At 54.4% G+C, this 18,604-nt stretch overlaps 8 protein-coding genes across 8 annotated transcripts; 4 read left to right on the top strand and 4 right to left on the bottom strand.

Annotated features, from left to right (window-relative positions):
* Positions 1-1,034: 1,034 nt before the first annotated feature.
* Positions 1,035-3,174, bottom strand: CC84DRAFT_1089200 (DUF1741-domain-containing protein; the record flags this gene model as incomplete). The annotated part of the gene is made up of 6 exons (XM_018174292.1): positions 1,035-1,620; positions 1,677-2,087; positions 2,138-2,585; positions 2,637-2,790; positions 2,837-3,043; positions 3,094-3,174. 6 exons carry the CDS (start codon positions 3,172-3,174, stop codon positions 1,035-1,037), a joined length of 1,887 nt encoding a protein of 628 aa, XP_018037437.1.
* Positions 3,175-3,332: 158 nt separating this feature from the next.
* CC84DRAFT_1163316 (P-loop containing nucleoside triphosphate hydrolase protein) lies at positions 3,333-4,392 on the top strand. The gene has a single exon (XM_018178235.1). The coding sequence runs from the start codon at positions 3,563-3,565 to the stop codon at positions 4,313-4,315; it is 753 nt and encodes a 250-aa protein (XP_018037436.1). The 5' UTR covers positions 3,333-3,562; the 3' UTR covers positions 4,316-4,392.
* On the bottom strand, positions 4,353-6,119 carry CC84DRAFT_1163315 (NuA4 histone acetyltransferase complex, Eaf3/MRG15 subunit). Its single transcript, XM_018178234.1, has 4 exons — positions 5,732-6,119; positions 5,295-5,529; positions 4,848-5,235; positions 4,353-4,798 (listed from the first exon to the last, which is right to left on the bottom strand). Exons 1-4 carry the CDS (start codon positions 5,899-5,901, stop codon positions 4,617-4,619), a joined length of 975 nt encoding a protein of 324 aa, XP_018037435.1. The 5' UTR covers positions 5,902-6,119; the 3' UTR covers positions 4,353-4,616.
* A 203-nt stretch (positions 6,120-6,322) lies between these two features.
* CC84DRAFT_1216073 (uncharacterized protein) lies at positions 6,323-6,945 on the top strand (the record flags this gene model as incomplete). Its single annotated transcript, XM_018182764.1, has 2 exons — positions 6,323-6,631; positions 6,679-6,945. 2 exons carry the CDS (start codon positions 6,323-6,325, stop codon positions 6,943-6,945), a joined length of 576 nt encoding a protein of 191 aa, XP_018037434.1.
* Positions 6,946-7,874: 929 nt separating this feature from the next.
* On the top strand, positions 7,875-10,086 carry CC84DRAFT_1117139 (uncharacterized protein; the record flags this gene model as incomplete). The annotated part of the gene is made up of 7 exons (XM_018175485.1): positions 7,875-8,076; positions 8,129-8,154; positions 8,205-8,289; positions 8,337-8,462; positions 8,512-8,612; positions 8,666-9,100; positions 9,153-10,086. The coding sequence occupies 7 exons, from the start codon at positions 7,875-7,877 to the stop codon at positions 10,080-10,082; spliced, it is 1,905 nt and encodes a 634-aa protein (XP_018037433.1). The 3' UTR covers positions 10,083-10,086.
* Positions 10,087-11,893: 1,807 nt separating this feature from the next.
* Positions 11,894-15,106, top strand: CC84DRAFT_1258265 (uncharacterized protein). Its single transcript, XM_018184810.1, has 3 exons — positions 11,894-12,555; positions 12,631-14,137; positions 14,191-15,106. Exons 1-3 carry the CDS (start codon positions 12,022-12,024, stop codon positions 15,030-15,032), a joined length of 2,883 nt encoding a protein of 960 aa, XP_018037432.1. The 5' UTR covers positions 11,894-12,021; the 3' UTR covers positions 15,033-15,106.
* Positions 15,107-15,117: 11 nt separating this feature from the next.
* Positions 15,118-17,566, bottom strand: CC84DRAFT_634629 (galactose oxidase). Its single transcript, XM_018186968.1, has one exon. It carries the CDS (start codon positions 17,330-17,332, stop codon positions 15,203-15,205), a length of 2,130 nt encoding a protein of 709 aa, XP_018037431.1. The 5' UTR covers positions 17,333-17,566; the 3' UTR covers positions 15,118-15,202.
* On the bottom strand, positions 17,459-18,264 carry CC84DRAFT_634613 (uncharacterized protein). The gene has a single exon (XM_018186967.1). The coding sequence runs from the start codon at positions 18,059-18,061 to the stop codon at positions 17,585-17,587; it is 477 nt and encodes a 158-aa protein (XP_018037430.1). The 5' UTR covers positions 18,062-18,264; the 3' UTR covers positions 17,459-17,584.
* Positions 18,265-18,604: the final 340 nt, after the last annotated feature.

Raw genomic sequence — 18,604 nt, 5'->3', positions numbered from 1 at the left:
CGAGGGCAGAAATAGCATTGTGCATCAAGATGTGGTTCTGGTACACCAGCTGTACAGGTGCACCCTGCGCAATCGAACAGCGTGACACGGCAATGCTCGGGGTCCCGCATTGGACAGCCAGCGTGTTCGTCCTCCTATTGCGGGTATCACCGTATATTGAGGAATACACCGAGATAGGCTTTCCCTCTGGCGAGACGTCATAGGTGCGTCTCCGAGCCAGTACATAGCATCCTGTTTCTTAGCCCGAGGAACACCCACAGGTACAGAACACCTCTGAGTCCGATTGTCAAGATGATACCTGAGACAAACCTTGCCATGTCAGCCATTGCTGATACATCTCCAGTCTGCGCTCTAGATCGAGAGATAGTAAGTGGTTTGAATGCTGCTCTTCCTTCCTTGCTTTCCCCTCTCTACCTGTACCCCACAGTTGACAATGATTTCCTTCTTGTATCGCTTGCCCCACACATGGTACTAAGCAGAGCCAATTCTCTTTCTTCTCAACTATAGCTGAGCTCAAACTATGATAGTATCTTATACTGGGTTCTGCTGAACGTGTTTGACGTGGCGGATACACCCATTGTAGTTGAGGGCTTCTTGTGCAGCTGGTTACTCCATCACAGTATCACAAAGTGGAGCCAGTCGTGAAGTACACGCAAATCTGAAAGAAATACAGACAGACAGACAGCTGTGTTTTCCGCAATCAGGAACAGAGACGGAGAAGTCGGAGCGGTGAGCGTGGAATGTCAATTCAATGAACTTGAGCGATGTGGTGGGCGGGAGGAAGGAATTGAATTTGCGCGGTGCGTGCCGGGAGCTTGAGTATGGATTAGTGCAATCAGGGCCGCTGGTCGGCACGGTGATCTGCCTTGCTGGGTTTTCGTGCTGCTGCCATGCTGCTGGATCCAACACATGGTTGCTCTCCATTTGTTCATAACGCCTCGCCACAAGACCTCTTCACAGCACCCGACACCACTGAAACGCGGACACGGTATCCCAGTAGTATGTTATTTCCACATTTAACTTCATACCACTCGCTACCGCTCATCCTTCAACGCCTTTGCATCCTCCACCACCACCCTTGCCACCCTCTTCAGCACCCCCTTCCACTCCGCCTCCCTGTACCTCTCCCACCTTTCCAGCCCCTCCCCAGCCTCAATACTCAGCGTCTCGTACCCCTGCTTAATCACACTGCTGACCTCTTTCGGGCTCAGATTCTTTTTACCACTCCCACCTCCACTCGCTCCTTTCCCCTCCAATAACGCATGATAGTGCCCGCTAACATTCACTAACGTCTGCATAGAAGAAGAGGAAGAGAGGTCAAAAGCGTCTCGAAATTTGGTCAGAATGTCGCCAGTCTCGACGAGCTTGTAGAAGAGGTCGTCGTAGGCGGCGGGATCGGGGAGGAAGTTCTCGCCGCTGGAGAGCGCGAAGGCGAGGAGGGAGGTTAGGGCGTTAACCATCTCGGTTGACCGGTGCAGGGCCCGAATGTCAGACACGTACGTGGTCAGGAAGCGGAAGAAGGAGAGGAGGGAGCGCCAGAGCTCGGACCAGTGGTAGGATATGCGTACTTTGGCGCGGGAGAGGTAGGTGAGGAGGCGGAGGAGGATGCCGAGGGAGAGGCTGGATTGGCTAGTTAGACGAGGTAGAGGGGAAAGGGGCGAGGGGCGAGGGCTTACGTGTAGAAGTTGATATCGAGTTTGCGGCGGAGGTTGTGGTTGATGCCGTCGATGATGAGGTCGATGATGACGGACGCGGCGGTGCGGTCGCCCCGGACGAGGGGGAGGTAGGGTTGCCGTTGCCGGCAGAGGCGCACGGAGAGCTTGCTTTCTTCGCTGCATAGCCGCTTCACGAGCGACTGGTCCTCGACCAGGATCTGCAGTACAAAGAGGCTGAGGTAGGTGTAGAGTGCCGCTCGCTGGGAGCGATGCGCATGCTGGAACAGATACGAGGTGAGCGAGAGGAAAGCACTCATGGGTGATGTGTCGCCCTTGTTCGCTGGTTCAGCGGAGACGAGGGTAAAGCAGAAGACTTTGTTTGCATTGGCGAAATCGTACGTTGATAGGAGCACGCCGATTTCTGGCCCAGGGCTGGAGAAGCAGTGAGCGAGCATGTTACATGTTGCGCGAGTTGTACATACAGTGTTGCAAACAAAGACTTGCTCTCTTCAGCACTCGGCGTCGGTGTAGCCGGCCGTGACGCGGGCGCCAGCAGTCCCAGTGAGAAGTAGTTCAGCGTCGAGCCCAGCGACCAGCCCTCGGGCATGTCATCCTGGACCGCGACGTAGGCGTCTCTCAGCGTGACGCACGTCTCTCCAAAGCTGACAACGATCTTCTGTATTATTGCGTCGTTTACAAAATCGTCGAGCCGCAACCTATACGGATTCTGGAACTCGAACTTGTTGTAGTTGACGAGCAGGCCCAGCAGGTAGAAGGCAGGCAGCGCTTGGTTGTGATCTCCGCCATCCTGGATGTACTTCATGAGCGAGGGAAACAGGTCGCGGTGGGTGAAGTACGAGGGCAGGACGGTGAGGAAGCCGGCGGCGGTAATGGAGAGCGTGGTTCGCACGGCCTTGAGTCGCAGCGGTACTGTCTGCGTCAGCGCCACGTCGTGCACATCGCATCCCCATACAAGCTTACTGTTCCTCCCATTCCGTATGACCATGTCCAGCGCGCCCACAAACTCGGCCATGACCGCGTCGGCATCGTGCAGGCCTGCCAGCACCGAGATGATGTCGGAGCTCGGGTTCGTGTACTTCTTGCTCAGGGCAGCGTCTAGGAACACGGTCAAGGTCTGGCCGGTAAGCCAGCGCATACACTGTGGGCGGGCGGTCGCGTACCTCGAGCGCAATCTCATCCGAGGGTGCAGAGCCCGCCTTGATTCGCGCGATGGCGCGCCGAAACAGCGCCTGCGAATGCTCCTGCAGGTGCAGCATCTCGTCGGGCGGGATCCGGCCCAGCACGCGCTTGAACCCCGCATGGTCGGGTCGGTGGAGGAAGAACTCTTCCCAGAAGCCTTCGGAGAGCTCCACGTCCTCGTCCTCTTCCTGTGCTAGCTTTCAGTACAGCGCGCGTCCGTCGGCGGGGGGATACGCACGCGAAAGAGGGTTTCGTAGAGGTGGATGATCTTGGGCTGGAACGACTGCTGCGACACCTGCGTGAGAGGCGACGGCTCCATGGCGGCTTGTGGCGTGCAACTGCTCGCAATTGTCGTGTTGCGACGGAGCGCTGGAGCTGCGCTGTCGTGTTGTCGGCCGCTGATGTTGCGACCATGTGCGCCAGAAATAAGTGGCCCCTAGGGCCAGATCGCGACCGGGGGGGACGTGACAGACAACCACTTTTATTCTTTTCCCAATGCAGCCGAAGGATTGGTTCGTTTGGACGGGCGGACAATAGCACACGTTGGGCTGGTTTATTTCAAGCAGTCACTCCCAACAAGACTGCGGTTTGCTTGCCGGTATCCCATTGAGAGCGGGGCACTCAAAGTAGCTTCGAGTAGACTATCAAAACTCCAAGAACACCGCAATCCAAGGGTCGATCCACACGGAATTCAAGTGCCACCCACAATGCCCGACCCCATCCTCCTCCTCGGCATCTCCGGCCCCTCCTCCTCGGGCAAAACCACCCTCTCCCGCCTCCTCCGCGACGCCTTCCCCCCCAACCAACTCACCATCCTGCACCTCGACGACTTCTACCTCACCGACGCCGAAATTCCCGTCAAGAACGGCATCCAGGACTGGGACTGCATAGATTCGCTCAATCTCCCCCAGCTGCAGCAGACGCTCGCCTACATCAAAGAGCACGGCAGGTCACCCCCGGATTTCGTGTCCAAGGAAGACCAGAACAGCGTAGGCGAGCACGGCGTTGGTCCGGACGCTGTGGAGAATGCAAAGGTGAGGATAGAAAAAGTGGTCAAGGAGGTGAGCTGGAAGAGGCGGATCTGTGTGGTGGATGGGTTCCTGCTGTTCAGCGACGACATGAAGGCAGTGCGGGAGCTGTTTGATGTCAGGATGTTTCTGAGGACGAGCTACGCAACTGCGAAGAGGAGGCGCGAGGCGAGAAGTGGCTACGTCACGCTCGAGGGGTTCTGGGAGGACCCTCCGGGCTATGTGGATACCATCGTGTGGCCGAACTATGTGCATGATCACAAGTTCCTGTTCGTTGATGAAGACGTCGAGAAGGAGCTGGACGAAAGCGTGTGCCGGAGGATAGGGCTCGAGGGAATGCCACGAGACGCAGAGGAGAACATGGAGAGGTGCTTGGAGTGGGCAGTAGGCGTGCTCGAGAAAGTCATTAGAGGCGAGGGTCCCAAGTCGTGAGAGGATGCATATGATGATGTCGCGGGGAGTGTTACGTGTAGATAGAGGATTAGAACTAAGGTCATTTCTTTCTGTTCTGCTGCCCACCCCCAAATGCTCCGCAGAATGCAATACCTTAACCTGTTGAGCTTACCGAACCTTGTTCACCGAAGCGCCTTGAATTGAAAAGATAATGATACAAATGTGCCCCACGGAGGTGCGAAATGTATGTCAGCATGACAGGTAGTCAGAGGAGTCGCTGAGGATTTCTCAACCCCCTACATGATAAATGTGTCGGTGTGTCAGTGTACAAGTGCGAGGTCTAGGTACTAGTCTTGACCTTCTCGATGTACGCCGATCCGGGGCTTTCGTAGACTGATTGGAAAAAGTTGGTGACTTGGGGCTCCTTCTGGAGCCAATGCGTCATGGCGCCAAGCTCCTGTCGTAGTCGGTTGACAGCCTGGACATCCATGTTTGTCTGCGCAATGAGCTCCGGCATTGAAACTTGGTCGTGTCAGTATCGGAGTGCGAACGTGCGGTAACTGCGGCTTACCAAATAGACGGAGCAGGTGCTCGCCACCGTAGATGTCTGCCACAGCCTTCCCAGCAAGGTCGCCAGTGGGCTGGGTGATTTGTGAGTAGATGTCGAAGAACTGCTCCCGCTCAAACCGGTAGAGAAGAAGGCGGCCGAGTGCCTTGTTGAAGTACTCCTTCAGGCCGTGGATGACCTCCTGGAGGATGTCGATCTCGGCACTGGTGCGCATGCCTGAGCCTGTCGCATGCGCGAAATACTCATCGAGAATGACGCTGGCGGGAAACTTGGCAGGGAGTGACACAAGCTGCAGTTGCTTGGTGACGTTTTCCCAGTCGTCGACGAGAATGCTCTTTAGCCTGTCAGGCATGAGAATCCTCACGGCGCGCCGAGTAGTGAACGCCTCCTCCTGGAAAAGGTCAGCAAGAGTCGCATAGGTCGCACTGACCTTGTTAAAATTAGACTCACCTTTTCAAGGTCTTGATCCCGCATCCTCTTCTGGCCCCGAGGTGGGGCAGTCTGGACTGGCGTCTGTCGCTCTTCGCTACCACGCGTTGAGGATTGCGTCTTCTTTTTCACAGGCGCGGCTTGAGCGCGCTGAGCGCGCTGTTGCTCGAGGACTGCGTGCCGGAGCGAGTTGGCCAGCTCCCGGTTCTCGGGTGTTAGTTTGCGAAGCCGATCTTCCTCAACCCAATCGTCCCAGCTGCAGTAGGTTAGTCGAGACCGCTTCGACCAAGAGATAGACTGCAAAGTGCGCTGATGGGTCAACTTGATGAATGTTGCCCAGGTGGCAGGTGCGCACTGCTGCAGTGGTCGCAAGGTCGAGGTAGGTGTGAGGGGCAGCGCAGGCATAGAAGTTACGGAAAGCGGGCAAACGCAGCGACAGACAGGTAAAGGTGACTTACGTGTTCTTCCATCCCTTGTAGTGGACCTTGTACTGGTAGCCGTTCTTCTTCTCGGCCTCCTCTTTCGACGAGACCTCTATGATTTTAGCCTCGTACATCAGCTCATGATGGAAGCAGAGCGCCTTCTCGTCCTTCTTGAACTGCGCCTCTACAGTGGGCGCGGGAGCCATGCCTGCGAAAAGTTGTTGATGTTGAAACAAGAAGCAGTGAAGGGTAGTCGGGGCAGTCAAGTCGAGCCTAGGGGCTGTTGGTCCTCGCTCCCACGCAGCACGTAATCGGCTGCACGGCGGATGTACAGCAAGTCAATCGAACAGGCTAATCACTCTGGTCTGACTTATGGAGCCGGTTTTCGTCGATGGCCTCGGTCGGTGAGGGTCACAAACGTGATGGCTGCGGCAACAACGGCGTTCTGAGAGTTCTCGAATCAATGTCTCGCACGGACCGCGTTGACAACGCGACGCGCCTGCTTTCATCAGCCCTGCGAGCTTCTCCCCACCAAAGAACGCGCCACCAATGTTTGCGCATCCTCAGAGCGTCGAGATACGTGCCTCGTAGCAATCGGTACAGCCCGGCCTACGGCTAGCCCACGCAATGCCTTCCACTGAGGCCAAACTGCTGTCCGACTTCCTCGTCGCGCCCGCGTCGTTGCGCGACTTCATGACACTGCGCCAGTTCACCGACATCTTCCCCAAGGGCCACCGCTCCAACCCCGCCGTCAAGGAGCTGCACCGCGAGCTGTGCACGCTTCGTGAGCGAGACATCGACGCCGTGCGACAAGACATTGCGCTCGAGGTCAAGCGATCCAAGCAGCTAAGGCGCGACTATGCCCGCGAGCGCCGCCAGGTCGACGAAGCCAACGTAGTTGGTCTGGATCCCGTCGCACTTCGGATGGAACAAGAGGTACGTTGGCTCTCCAAGTTCACGGGCCACCTTCTGATGATGGCTAGCTTTCGGGCGCTCATGGCAGGAAGCCGCACACGCTCCAGACCGTCCATGCAAGCATTGAAGAAGCCTGCGAAGCTCTTGAAGCACAAATCGCCGACATTGAGCAGGAGAATCGCGCTGCCTTGCTTGAGGTCGAGGACACCATCAGCGCACTCAGTGACCTGCGGAAAGGGAGCTTCCCGCAGACGGCGAGCGGAGAAGACATCGGCCAGGAAGTGCTCGCCACACTGAAGAGGCTTGAGGCCGTGTGTCTAGAGCCAGCAGGATGAGACGATAACTCCAACATAACACATCATATCTATAAGGTATCTTCAAGCCTACCCAAGAGCACACCCCATATCCTCTACCGGAACAGTTGGACGCACTGCGCAGACCACATCAGCAGCAGGATAGCCGGGCTATGTTTTCTGACGTTATTTGGGCGATGAGACTTGAGAGCGTCGAACGTGTTGGACTGCAAGAGAAGGTCCACTTGGAATGGGAAGCGGACCTGTCCCTCAGCGACCCTTTTCCATGAGTATGGATTGTTGTGCGAGCTTGAAGACTCCTGAACAGCGATCATTTCGCTGTTCTTAGGAAACAACGGGTTCTCCGCAGGGGGATAAAACTGGTGCCTGCTCACGTTCAGGCCTATCCGCACTCCCGCAACACACCGTTGGTTACGAAGCTTTGGTTTTAGCGCACACTCCGGGTCGGACGAGTGCACGATTACATAGGAATATGTGTGTCGCTTTCCGAAACGGAATGGGCTACAAGGTAACTGTTCCGCGAATGAGAATCATCCGGTCCGCACCAACCGTGATATTAGCCTGCATGCCTTGGCGAACCGTGAATCTCTATCGTCCACCAACACGTTCATCGTTTGGTCTGCATTTTCCATGAATATGTTGTAATCCTTTCTTCGTCGCATGAAAGCACTGTGTCGGAGGCCACAATATGGTTCCGCTCCCCAGGTGGACAAGGGTCACTGCATCGAACCTTCGGCGGACGCCTATTGGTCAGGGGCGGGTCCAATTAATCTATGTGAACAGCCTCAATATACGATGCATAGCGATCAGTTCTTAACGGTCACCAGGAACATGTGGCTATAGGGCACCGTCTATACGTGGCCAGAAGGGATCGTCGCGCGTTATAACAGCATGGCCTTCTGGAAGATCCCTGGAAGGTCTCCGTCGTCTTCGCACTTCAAATCACAAACATGCGTTTTCCGGGAGCGTTAGGGTCGCTGCTATCGCTGGCAGGACTGACAAGTGTTGCTCTGGCTGATCTAAGAATCGCGGCGGACAATCATTCCTTTGGCGGCGTCAATTTTCCTCAACTTCAGTTTCTCGAACCTTCGTACCGCGAAGAAGTTATTCGAGCTATCGTCAAGACGAATGCCAGGGTGATTCGGTTGTTCAGTAAGCCATCAGGAGTATGTTTCGCTCAAGGCAACGGGCTAATTGTATCCAGTTCGCGGAGATGAGCACCACGGAGACGTGAGTTAGGCCTTGGGAAATTACAGCTTGTGGATACTAAACGTGGCCAGCCTGAACCAGAAGTCGGCGAGTTTGATCGAGCTTTGCTAAACCAATTCGATGACACATTGGCGGCCATTCATCGCATTTCTGAAGGTACGTCCGATGGCCTGCATCATCATGCACATGCTCACGTGACCAAGGCAAAACAAAAGTCATAATCGCACCACATGACGCTCATGCGCTTCGAGGTTCAAACAATGTACCTTGTGATGGCTACTGCAAAAAACTTGATGGTGCTTTCCTGGACTTCTACAGTCAAGAGGAGTGTAAGTGAAGAGACCATGAAGTCTGCAATCCAACACTAACCTAATTCAGACCGAACATACTACAAGACACGTCTGGAGGTCTTCTTTAGGCACTATGCTTCCAAAAACTTTGGCGGGAGACCGTGGAGCGAGCTGAGTGAAGTCATTCTGGTACACCGACTAATCGCTATTTCGTAATGTTCGTCGAAGCTGACAACAGCCAGGGAGTCGATGTTCAGAACGAACCATGGTCTGGTATATGGCCTATTCCGGCGGGGGAAGCCTGGCTCTGCGATATTGCGACGCATCTCAAAGATGTGATAGGTCTCGGTGACAATAACATTGCCGTCATCACAGGTGGAATATCCGGACCGCAGACAGTGGATGGCATTCAGAACACCCCGGACTCTGCCTGGAATTGCCCGGCTGTTGATGTGATCGGTATTCACGGCTACTTTGCGCAAGGGGAAGAGGAAACCGCAGGCACTCCATGGACGAAAATGTTTCTTCCTGGGAACACCTTAACTGGACGCGCTACTGATAAAAAACTGCTCCTCGTGGAAGAGTGGTCATATATGAACACCGACCTTGGTCTGAACTATAAGAAGCAAGCAATCTTTGACCAAGGTAACGCTCTCAACTATCGCGGCATTCCCTGGGTAAGCTTTCAACCCATTGCGCTTGAATCATGCAAGTTCTAACTACGGACAGATATACTCACACCTCACGTTCAAAGATGAAGGGACTTCACCTAAAATCAGCATCACCAGGGAGTCCAATTATGCCATCGGTGCTCTGTCAGACGTCCTTACGCGTGCGTCCAGGTCGCGATCCAATTTCAACTGGTCCAAGTACCTCCCAGCCCCATCAGGAGGTCTATCCAATCTGACCACGCTGCCTCTGAACCTCTACATCCCCGAACAAGCCTCCTGCACTTTCGGCTGCGAAGGCCATCTCTGCGACGCCGCCGACGGCTGCCGTCCCTCCCTCATCTGCAAAAACAGCATCTGCCAGCAACCCTCAGACTCACAGCCCGGCAAAATAGGCGACGCTTGCAATAGCAAGAAGCCCTGCCTGTCGCACCTCAAATGCGCCTCAGGCTCCTGCCAAACCTGCAACGCCCGCGCCACCATCCAGCCCTGGGACCGCCGCCCAGACAATTCGTACAACTCGCACAACCCCTTCCGCCGCGACCCCATCGCCGCAAACTCCCCCGCCGCACAATGCCACCCCGACACGGCCAACGCCTTTCTTGTCCCGCCCCGGCCCATCTGCTCCTCACCCGCCTCGCGCGAGAACCCCTGCACCAACGCCCAACACTGCAACGCAGACCAGTACTGCGACTGGGGGCTCTGCAAAGCATGCACAGAAGGCTGCCTGGGAATGAAGTGCCGCAGTAACAATAAGTGTAAGACGGGGTTCTGCAATACGCACGGGCGGTGTGATTATGCCGGGCAGAAGAAGGTCTTGGCGGGGCCCGGTGGGCAGGGGAGAAGTACAACGAGGAATAGAAAAGGCGCGGGATATAACTTGGGTGCGCCGAAGGGACAGGGGAGCGGGCCGAATAAGGTTTGGGATGTGCCGATGAAGGTCAATATCCCGAAGGAGGAGGTTGTTGCTACTGGGGCGGCGACGGCTTGAAGGGTGGAGGGGTGGGACCAGGCGTTAAGTGAGTAGGGTCTTTGTTCGGGTTTTCTCAGGGAGGTATGGACACTGCAGAGAAGTTATAGGAATCGATGCATTCGCATTGGTATGGACGTGGGCGTGTGAAGTAAAGTGAATTGTCTAGGAAATGTCTATATGCTCATTTATCGTACAACAGGCTCGAGCTATCGTACACTTGCTTTTCTGTCTCGAGGGATTGTTCATCTCAACTGATCTACCGACTATCTCTTACATTCAGACTGGAGAGCTTTTGTCCGGCTTCTTTGGTCTCGCCATCATCCTGACCTTCGGGAGCCGAGTATAATTCGTAGGATGCTCGTTATGCACCCATGGCGTCCGATGTGAACGTAGCCCTCGATGGGAACTCAAATCAGCTTCTAATCGATTAGCGCAAAATCACGCAGAAGCAGTAGATAGAGGCGACCATACCGGATGGTTCGTGTTTAAGCAACAAGCGTGTAATTATGTCTTGCTTTCTTGCCACCATCCCGGGGTTGAGGCTCTTTAGAGGACATGGTAATAGCCAATGAGGTGTTGCGACTGGTCAGCGGAACCGAATTCGCGATTCGTTGGGTGTCACGCTTTTGCTTGAAGGGATAGACTTTTCATCTTGGATGCTGTTGTCTCGGATTTAATATCTACATTGCGTTTATGATGCTGCCTATGATACTTCCGCTTCTACGCATCTCGACTCATTTCGACATCTGCGCAACTGGATGTTTGCGATGTTGGAGAGGTAGCTCATCGCACATTTGTGCTTCCCAACACGCTGTGTGCCTCAGGCAAAAAGGCAAATGCGACAGGGTTCGAAACAAAGATACATGCGCCACAGCTGGGATGGGGCGCTGACGTCTCGTATCATTAACCGAAAGGTGATGGATTGGTTGCGAGCAATGCGTTCTACAGGACCCTTAACAGTCTGGCGCCCAGCCTATAGATCGCCCAAACTAACAACTCGAGAGCCGTACATCCTACGTTGCAACTGTTGCCGCACAGAACCTGACCGATTTTTTGCACAATCTTACTTTTTTTTCAGTTGCAACCTCAATGAATGGGCGACTGGACGCTGCCGGCCCCTGTACACTGTTGAGGCTTGGCCATTGACCGGTCGTTCCATTTCGAAAGCTGCAACGTATCAAAGGCGCGCTCGTTCACTGAACGGTGTTCGTCCAGGAGCGCAATCGGCTGCACCTACCTTTTACCACCATATCGTACACTGGCACCATTTGACAACTCGAAAACGACAGGGTCGCTTAATCCAAGCTGCGAACTGCCAGGCTGCACCGCCACTCCACCGCACATTTGTGCTGTGTTGGAGAGCATGGCCTGCATGCTCAGCCCAGCCTTGTCCGTCAAACCAGCCATGAACTGCTCCACCGCCACGTATGGCGGCAGCCTGCTTTTGCTTTAAGGTCCGGCGGTTCGCCTGCGTCCTTTGATACGCGAATTTGCTGTTTTCCTAAGGCCACGGCTGCTACGACCCACTATGTACATTGAGCGAGAAAGTCTGGCGGAGCACCCAGTTGCTCATGCTACGGCCGAAAGCGAGCGCATCGCACAAAAGACATCATGGGAATTCAGGCTTGAGCAATCCGCCAAACGCCGAAACAGCTCGTCGCCTACAGAGTCGCGCCAGCTTACGTATGTCAAAGTGAGCAAGGAGCATCTTGCCATCGATACTCTGCTGTACTACGATATCCCGTATGAGGTCGATGCCGTCGACCCTAACTACATCTGCATCCAGCGCAAAATGGATCCCGCCGAGACCGAAGTGTTGTTCGAACACACGCGCCATCTTCGATCGCGCCTCTTCTTAGAAGAGCGCTGCGAGGAGAAGGTTCCACGAACATTGCGCCAGTCCAAATCCGATACCACAGGAACCGTTGCAGCAGATCCATCCCTCACATTTGATGTGATGAAGTACATCCAAAAGACGCGAGAAGCTAGGAAGGCCTTCCAATCGATATCCTTGGACCACAGCACGGCACCGAAGCCTACACATGAGCACAAGCTTCACACCCACCCACTCTTCAAACGTAACACTTCACGGCCTCCCGCACCTACGCCGGACCTTCTAACAAGATCATCGACGCTGAGCCTGCGGGGCAAACGAAGAGATCACGGGCCGAAAGCTGTGGTTGATAAATCGCCCCTTGGCGACCGCCAGAAACCATATTTGATGGAGCTTCTGCCTGACATTTCAGAAAGAAAGGCAACGAACACCGATGGAATTCCTCAAAGGCCTACATCGGTAGAGAGTGTCTTCTTCCGCTCACTATACAACATGCTCGAAGATCAGAGCATCCAACATCTGATTTCGTGGTCGAGCACAAACGATGCTTTCGTTCTCTCTCCATCGAGTGAATTCGCCAAGGCTCTGCTTTCGCACTTCCACCACACCAGCATTTCTTCGTTCATCAGACAGTTGAACATGTATGGCTTCCATAAAGTACGCGATGCATTTCCGAATGGCTCTCCCGAGTCGCCGCAATGGGTGTTTAAACACGCTGATGGCATGTTTCAGAGAGATGGTCCAGGTGCTGCGCTCGCAGCAATCGAATCCCAGCAGTGCAAAGAAGATGATTTACGTGAAGTAGATCCAGAGACACTTCAAAGCCGCCGGGAAGTTTCATCCCCGGAGGAATACGCCTTGCCAAATCTCGGCAGCCTAATTGCGGGATGGCAAGCAACTCTCCCTCATAATCAAGCAGAAAGGGATTCTGGCTTCCACGAGGGCGATATGGTCGATGTACCACAGTCTTGGACCCGCGGAATTGAGGGTGACGATATCGATTCGACTGATGATCTGCACTCAGCACGCTCATCGGGATCGTCTCCCATCGGCAACCCCAAGCTGCCAGCGACGGTGGAAAATGCAATTCAAAGATTAATCCTACCCGAGCTGATTGTCCTAAATGACGAGCAGCGGATACATGGGGATCATTCCGTGATAGACAACACTGAGGAAAACGTCGTGGAGAGCCGGCAGACAGCCATGGGAGCGCAGCCTATCGTGGACCATGATCAACTGCGTCAAAACTCAAATACCCGAAATTCCCAAAATCACAGAACTGAAGTACCGAGTGGGTCAGCTTCTATACTAAACGGAATTTACGAGCGAGCTTTGGTAGGCAAAGCAACTTCCAGTGAGAGCAGCAAAGTAGGCGCAGTAGCCAACAGTGGCAATAGTTCCCCTCCGCAAAGTCATCCCAGTCCACTCAGGCACCTCCGTCAGTCCCCATTCCGCTTTGATCAGATCTTAAGGTCTTTTTCCGCACATAATGCGAACGGGAGTCGAGAGAGCTTGTTGAGCAGCCATGATGAATCCGAATGTGCCTCCGACACCTCCTCGGCGTCTCACCGCGATGTTGACATTCATAACGCCCTAGATTCGGCAATGAGCGTAGTGAAAGGTGTAATGCTCCAGAAGTTGGTTGGGCAAGCTCTGTCTGAAGCTACGGAGATGAGCGGAGCTTCAAATAGGGCTTCTGGAGATGCGAACGCCTTTGAGTCCTTTCAGCCTTCGCGATCCACTACAACCAATAATGGCGGCAAGCGAGCCCGAGGTGGAGGACGTGATCCTGACGACGAAGGAGACGACGACTCAGACCAAGAAGACGATAATCGACCCAGAAAGAAAGGTCCAACCCAAAGGATTCCTCAACGGAGACTAAAATGCCCCTTTTATTTGCGCCAACCAGAAAAGTACACCAAGGCAGCTTGCCGGGGTGAAGGTTTTGCCGAGATGGGGAAGCTCAAGGACCATTTAAAGCGTGTGCACATGCACCCTTTGCGTTGCCACAGATGCCACGAAGAGATGTCCGAAGAAGAGCTGGAAGCGCATATGATCATGGATAATGCATGTGCAATAAGGCCAGCACCCCAGGACGATCGCATCGCGCCTCAGAAACTCTGGAGGCTAGACTTCAAAAGAGCACCGTTCGTGAATGCCAGAAGTACGGAGGAGAAGTGGAAGATGCTGTACAAGATGCTGTTCCCTGCGGACGCAGAGGAAACCATCCCTTCGCCTTGTTAGTCTCCATGAGGTTGTTACCAAGAGATACCTGGCTAATACCGGCATTAGATACCCGCAACGCACTGTCCCCAGACCTTGCTCGCGCTCTTTCAGAAGCGCTCGAAGAGGAGCTCAACAAAGAGCTCGCACTGTTCATGGAGCCGGTCATTAGTCGAATCAAGGAGCGCATACCTGCTATCATTGAACGTTGTCGGACGACTCTGGCTACACGAGCCATTAATACAATCGAAGAGACCAACGCGAAGACTCCTTTACCGGAAACAAGTCAGAGTCCACTTGTTACGAACCAATCAGGGAGGCTACGAGAGAAGTTGAACTCTTCGGCTCAAATACTCAATGATGGTTCCAGGCTGTACTCACAGCCGAGGTTGAGAGTTAGGGCAGTGAGAAGGAGACAACCACAATATTCGCCAGTTCCTCAGATGACGCCGTCCAGAAGCAGTGAAGGAAGTGAAGAGACATCAACAGTTTCTGCGTCGGCCAGTACAGACAATATCGCTCATATGAATACTTTGAGAAGTATACAATACCCTGAGTCCAGCGCAAACATCACTGGCGTAGGCGATTGGAATACATACGACTCTATTTCCGCTCCAATGCAACCTGGTCCGGACACAACTATACTGGGCTTCGGCGTTCCACCGCTCTATCCGCCCTGCCAAGGGGTTGAGGAGCAAAATCCTGCGTCGCGTCCGTACCACAACAATCCATATCTCTATGGCGGTGCTGCTTTTGGTGACAATGGCGTGCAGGATTGGAGCACCATGGCAAACATGGACAGGAAAAGCTTGCAAGCATACCCGCCTGCTCCAGAACAGCTGCTTAACGAAGATTATCTCTCGATGCAGTGCACACACTGGCAAGTTCCACCGCACGATCATCTCCCATGACGGGGGCCTGGTCGAAGGTGAAGTGGATGATGTGACGTCTATAGCTCGGTTTCATTAAACAATACATAATATACACCTCGATAGAGTTGACTATACACATGTACACATACCCAAGACCATGAGTCCGAATGTTCCAGCCATATCGCATGGCGTGACTATTCATCTGCGCATCACAACACCACATGCACCGTCATCCCCATGCTAGGCGTGCCTTTCGCCGACAGGACGAACAGGTAGTAGAACCCTGGCAGCAGGATGCCCGAGTCGGTAGGCAGCTTCACGCTGACGGTCTTCCCATTTCGCGTGACATTGTTCAGCGGCACGCGGCGCTGGTCGCTGTTGACAGAGTGCGTGACACTGCCCATCCTCACCAACGAGGCGGACCCAAACTCGCTCGCGGTAAACGTCAGCGTCGCGCCCACCTTGACGGGTTTCTGCGTGAGGTTCGACACCACGGGGCGCGTGGCGGGGGTTCCGTCGGCGTTGAACAGGAACGGCGGGCTGAAGTACTCGCCATCTGCGTGGTCGACGGTTTTGTCGCAGCCGGCGGTGGAGCCCTTGATCTTGTTCACGTAGCACAACCCGCCGCCGCCGATGAAGACGCGGCTGTCTGGCAGCAGGATGCTGATGGAGTGGTAGTTGCGCGGCACGGCGTGGGGCGCGAGCTGTGTCCATGTCTTGGTCTTGGGGTTGAAGAGCTCCGGGATGAGGACGCTGTCGGTGTTGGTGAAGACGAGGGACTTGCGCTGGCCGCCTGTGACGAGGACGCTGCCGTCAGGCAACACGACGGCGTTGGAGAAGCCTCGCGGGAACGCAAGGTCCGGGATGCGCTCGACGGTAGACGGCTTGTACGGCTCGCCGATGGTGGTGATGTGCGCGTGGGCCGTTGCCGCGCTGTTGGTGTAGTCCTGGGCACCTGCCGCGGACAGAATCTTCCCCGCGATGGCATCGTACATGACGAAGATGCCGCACATGGCGTCCATGGTGTCGCGGGTGGCGGCTTTGGTGATGGATCCTTTGCCCTCCGTGCCGAACCAATGCTGATCCTTGCCCGGGCCAGCTTGGAAGACGCTGCCCTTCTTCCAGCCGAAGAGCCATGCGTGGTTGTCTTCGCGCCAGATGCCTTCGTGGTCTTTTGTGAGTATTGGCTTGGCCTCTGTGCCGGGGAGGTACGTCCAGGCCTGGATCTTTGGGTCGTAGATCTCGCCGTTCTTAGCCTCGCGGGGACCAGAGTAGGCGCCGCCGATGGTGAATACTTTGCCATTGGATAGGATTGTTGACGTCTGGTAGCCACGCGCGACCTTCATGTCTGCGGCGCGGGTGAAGGCGTTGGTGGACGGGTCGTAGATGCTGACGGCTTCGGCATTGGACCCGCCCTGTACGAGTATGCGTCCGTCTGCGAGCTGGCTGATGGCAGGGCAGAACATGTCGTGGTGTGTGTTTGCAACTTGTCGCGCAGCAATTTTGCCGGTAGCAAAATTGAGGTCGCCGAATTGAGTCATGCCCGATGCGCCTCCGAATGCATCTGTTCCCCACGAGGAGAAGAACATGAGCCTATCAGCCTGGGGAAACTGGGGGACCACGTAGGCTGCTACAGGGATGAGCGGGAGCCTGACAAGATCGGACCATTGGCCAGCTTGTGCGGGCTTAAGTTGCTTCGGCAGTGTTATTGTCGTGAATTGCTGGTTCTTAACCCAGAAAAGACTCGTCGCAGGCTCGGCACCCTTGATGTGGCAGACGTTGTTCTTGGTATCGAACACTGCCTTGTTGCAGCCAGTGGTAGTTCCGCAAAGGTCAGCACATGCGTTAACCGTGGTTACCTGCTTGACGATCTTTACACTTGCTCCGACATAGTCAGTGTTCCGACAGACGTTGTAAGTCGAGCCACGGGATGTGCGGTAGTCGATTTGCGGGAACGGGCAGCGCGCGAGGAAGGCACCTTCAGCTAGCTGAACGGTATCGATTCGGATGGTATCGAAGTTGGCGTAAGCCTCCCAGGGCATCCTCACTCCGCTCTTTGGGTCCTTGACGTGACATATCCGTTTTCCTTTGTCGTAAACAGCCTTCGAGCAGCGGGTATCTGTCGCACAGATTTTGGCACAGGCTGTGGTGGAGGCCACATTTTGGACTACTTGTAAACTTCTGCCGCCCAATTGGTAGTCAGTGTTGGGGCAGATGAGGTAGGTGGGCCCGTTTCCGGAACTCCATGAAGTCTCAGCGACGGGACAGGCGGTCAGTGCTGCTGAGACGGATTGCAGCCAAAGAGAGGCGATAGCGAGTGTGGTGGTGATGGTGCTCATCTTGATGCAAGGAAAGAGAGTGTATACGGTATTATCGTTACTTGGTGAACAAGTGGTAATAGAAATTAGACAATTATTGATAGAGAACGTACGGCATGTAGGCCAGAATGAGAGTGTTCCCGTAGGAGACGAGCGAACGGCCAGGAAAGAATCCCCAAGGACACCTCAAAGTCCTGCATTGAGTCTCTTCATGTAGTTCTCTCAATTTCATCGTAGCGGCGTGCATGAACAAGCCAAGCATTGCGTCCGAAACTAAGCGAGTAGTGTCCGTTCCAATAGACCGTGACGGTAGACCATACTTTTCCTAGTGCACGTTTCAGCACCACCGTTATGGGCGAAACAATACTCTGGGCGCGGGCGCAGGCTCACGGTCGCAAATATATACGGAATAGGCAGTCTTGGACTGTGGCTTGCTATCACTCCACTCGAGGGCCCCTTTGACGGTAAGGGTCCACGGTTCGGCTCGCATACGGCACTGCTGCCATCCTGGGGGGGCGCTACGACAAAGAGGATCCCACGCGCCTGGTGAAAGGGATGGCGCAAGACGAGTTGTCTTGGAAACTTTCTGGAAATCCGGACTTCGACTGCGGTTCGGGCGTTTCGGCGAGCAAAGAGCAAGTCGTGCCGAATCATGCGCGTGCCTTGCTCGATTGTCAATGACTTGTTGTCGCTTGATTGAGAGCTTATCTTAACAGCTACCAGTGATATTAAGGGTTTTAATATATGCATCGCATGGATGTCAACGACAGGTTGTCGCGCGCCTAGAATCCCTAAAGTATCTTAAGCATTGAATCGGTACAAACCAACATCTTGCCCTCACTTCACTCAGGACGCAAATCAGGCCAGGCTTTTGAAGCTGGCAGCACCTGCATAATTGCGCAGGCGTGCTCTTGCACAGTCAACAGGTAAACCATCTTACCAGCCACGATGCATTCTCATTGTTTCGCGAAGCGTCCTGTGTTTTTTTATCATGGTAAGACTCTGCAGACTCTGCAAATGCAGTGGAGCTTTGGTGTCATGACTACGATCCTTGGCCAATACTGAGGATCGGTATCACCTGGGCAATACTGTCAAGATCGCACAGGGTCTCTTCGAGAATATCTCTTTCGAATCGAATATCTCGCAACGATGCCCTCAGTCGCAAGATGATCGATCACCATCTGTGTATTGCCTAAGCAGACCGCTCAACGGCGTCTGGCGGTGTTGTTCAAACCCGTTCTCAAGTGCGCATGCTTGCATGTGCGTACACACAAAACTGTATGGAGACTCCAT

Source organism: Paraphaeosphaeria sporulosa (genome assembly GCF_001642045.1).
Source record: "Paraphaeosphaeria sporulosa strain AP3s5-JAC2a unplaced genomic scaffold CC84scaffold_4, whole genome shotgun sequence".
NCBI classification, from domain to species: Eukaryota; Fungi; Ascomycota; class Dothideomycetes; order Pleosporales; family Didymosphaeriaceae; genus Paraphaeosphaeria; species Paraphaeosphaeria sporulosa.
This window is presented reverse-complemented; position numbering and strand designations above follow the sequence as displayed.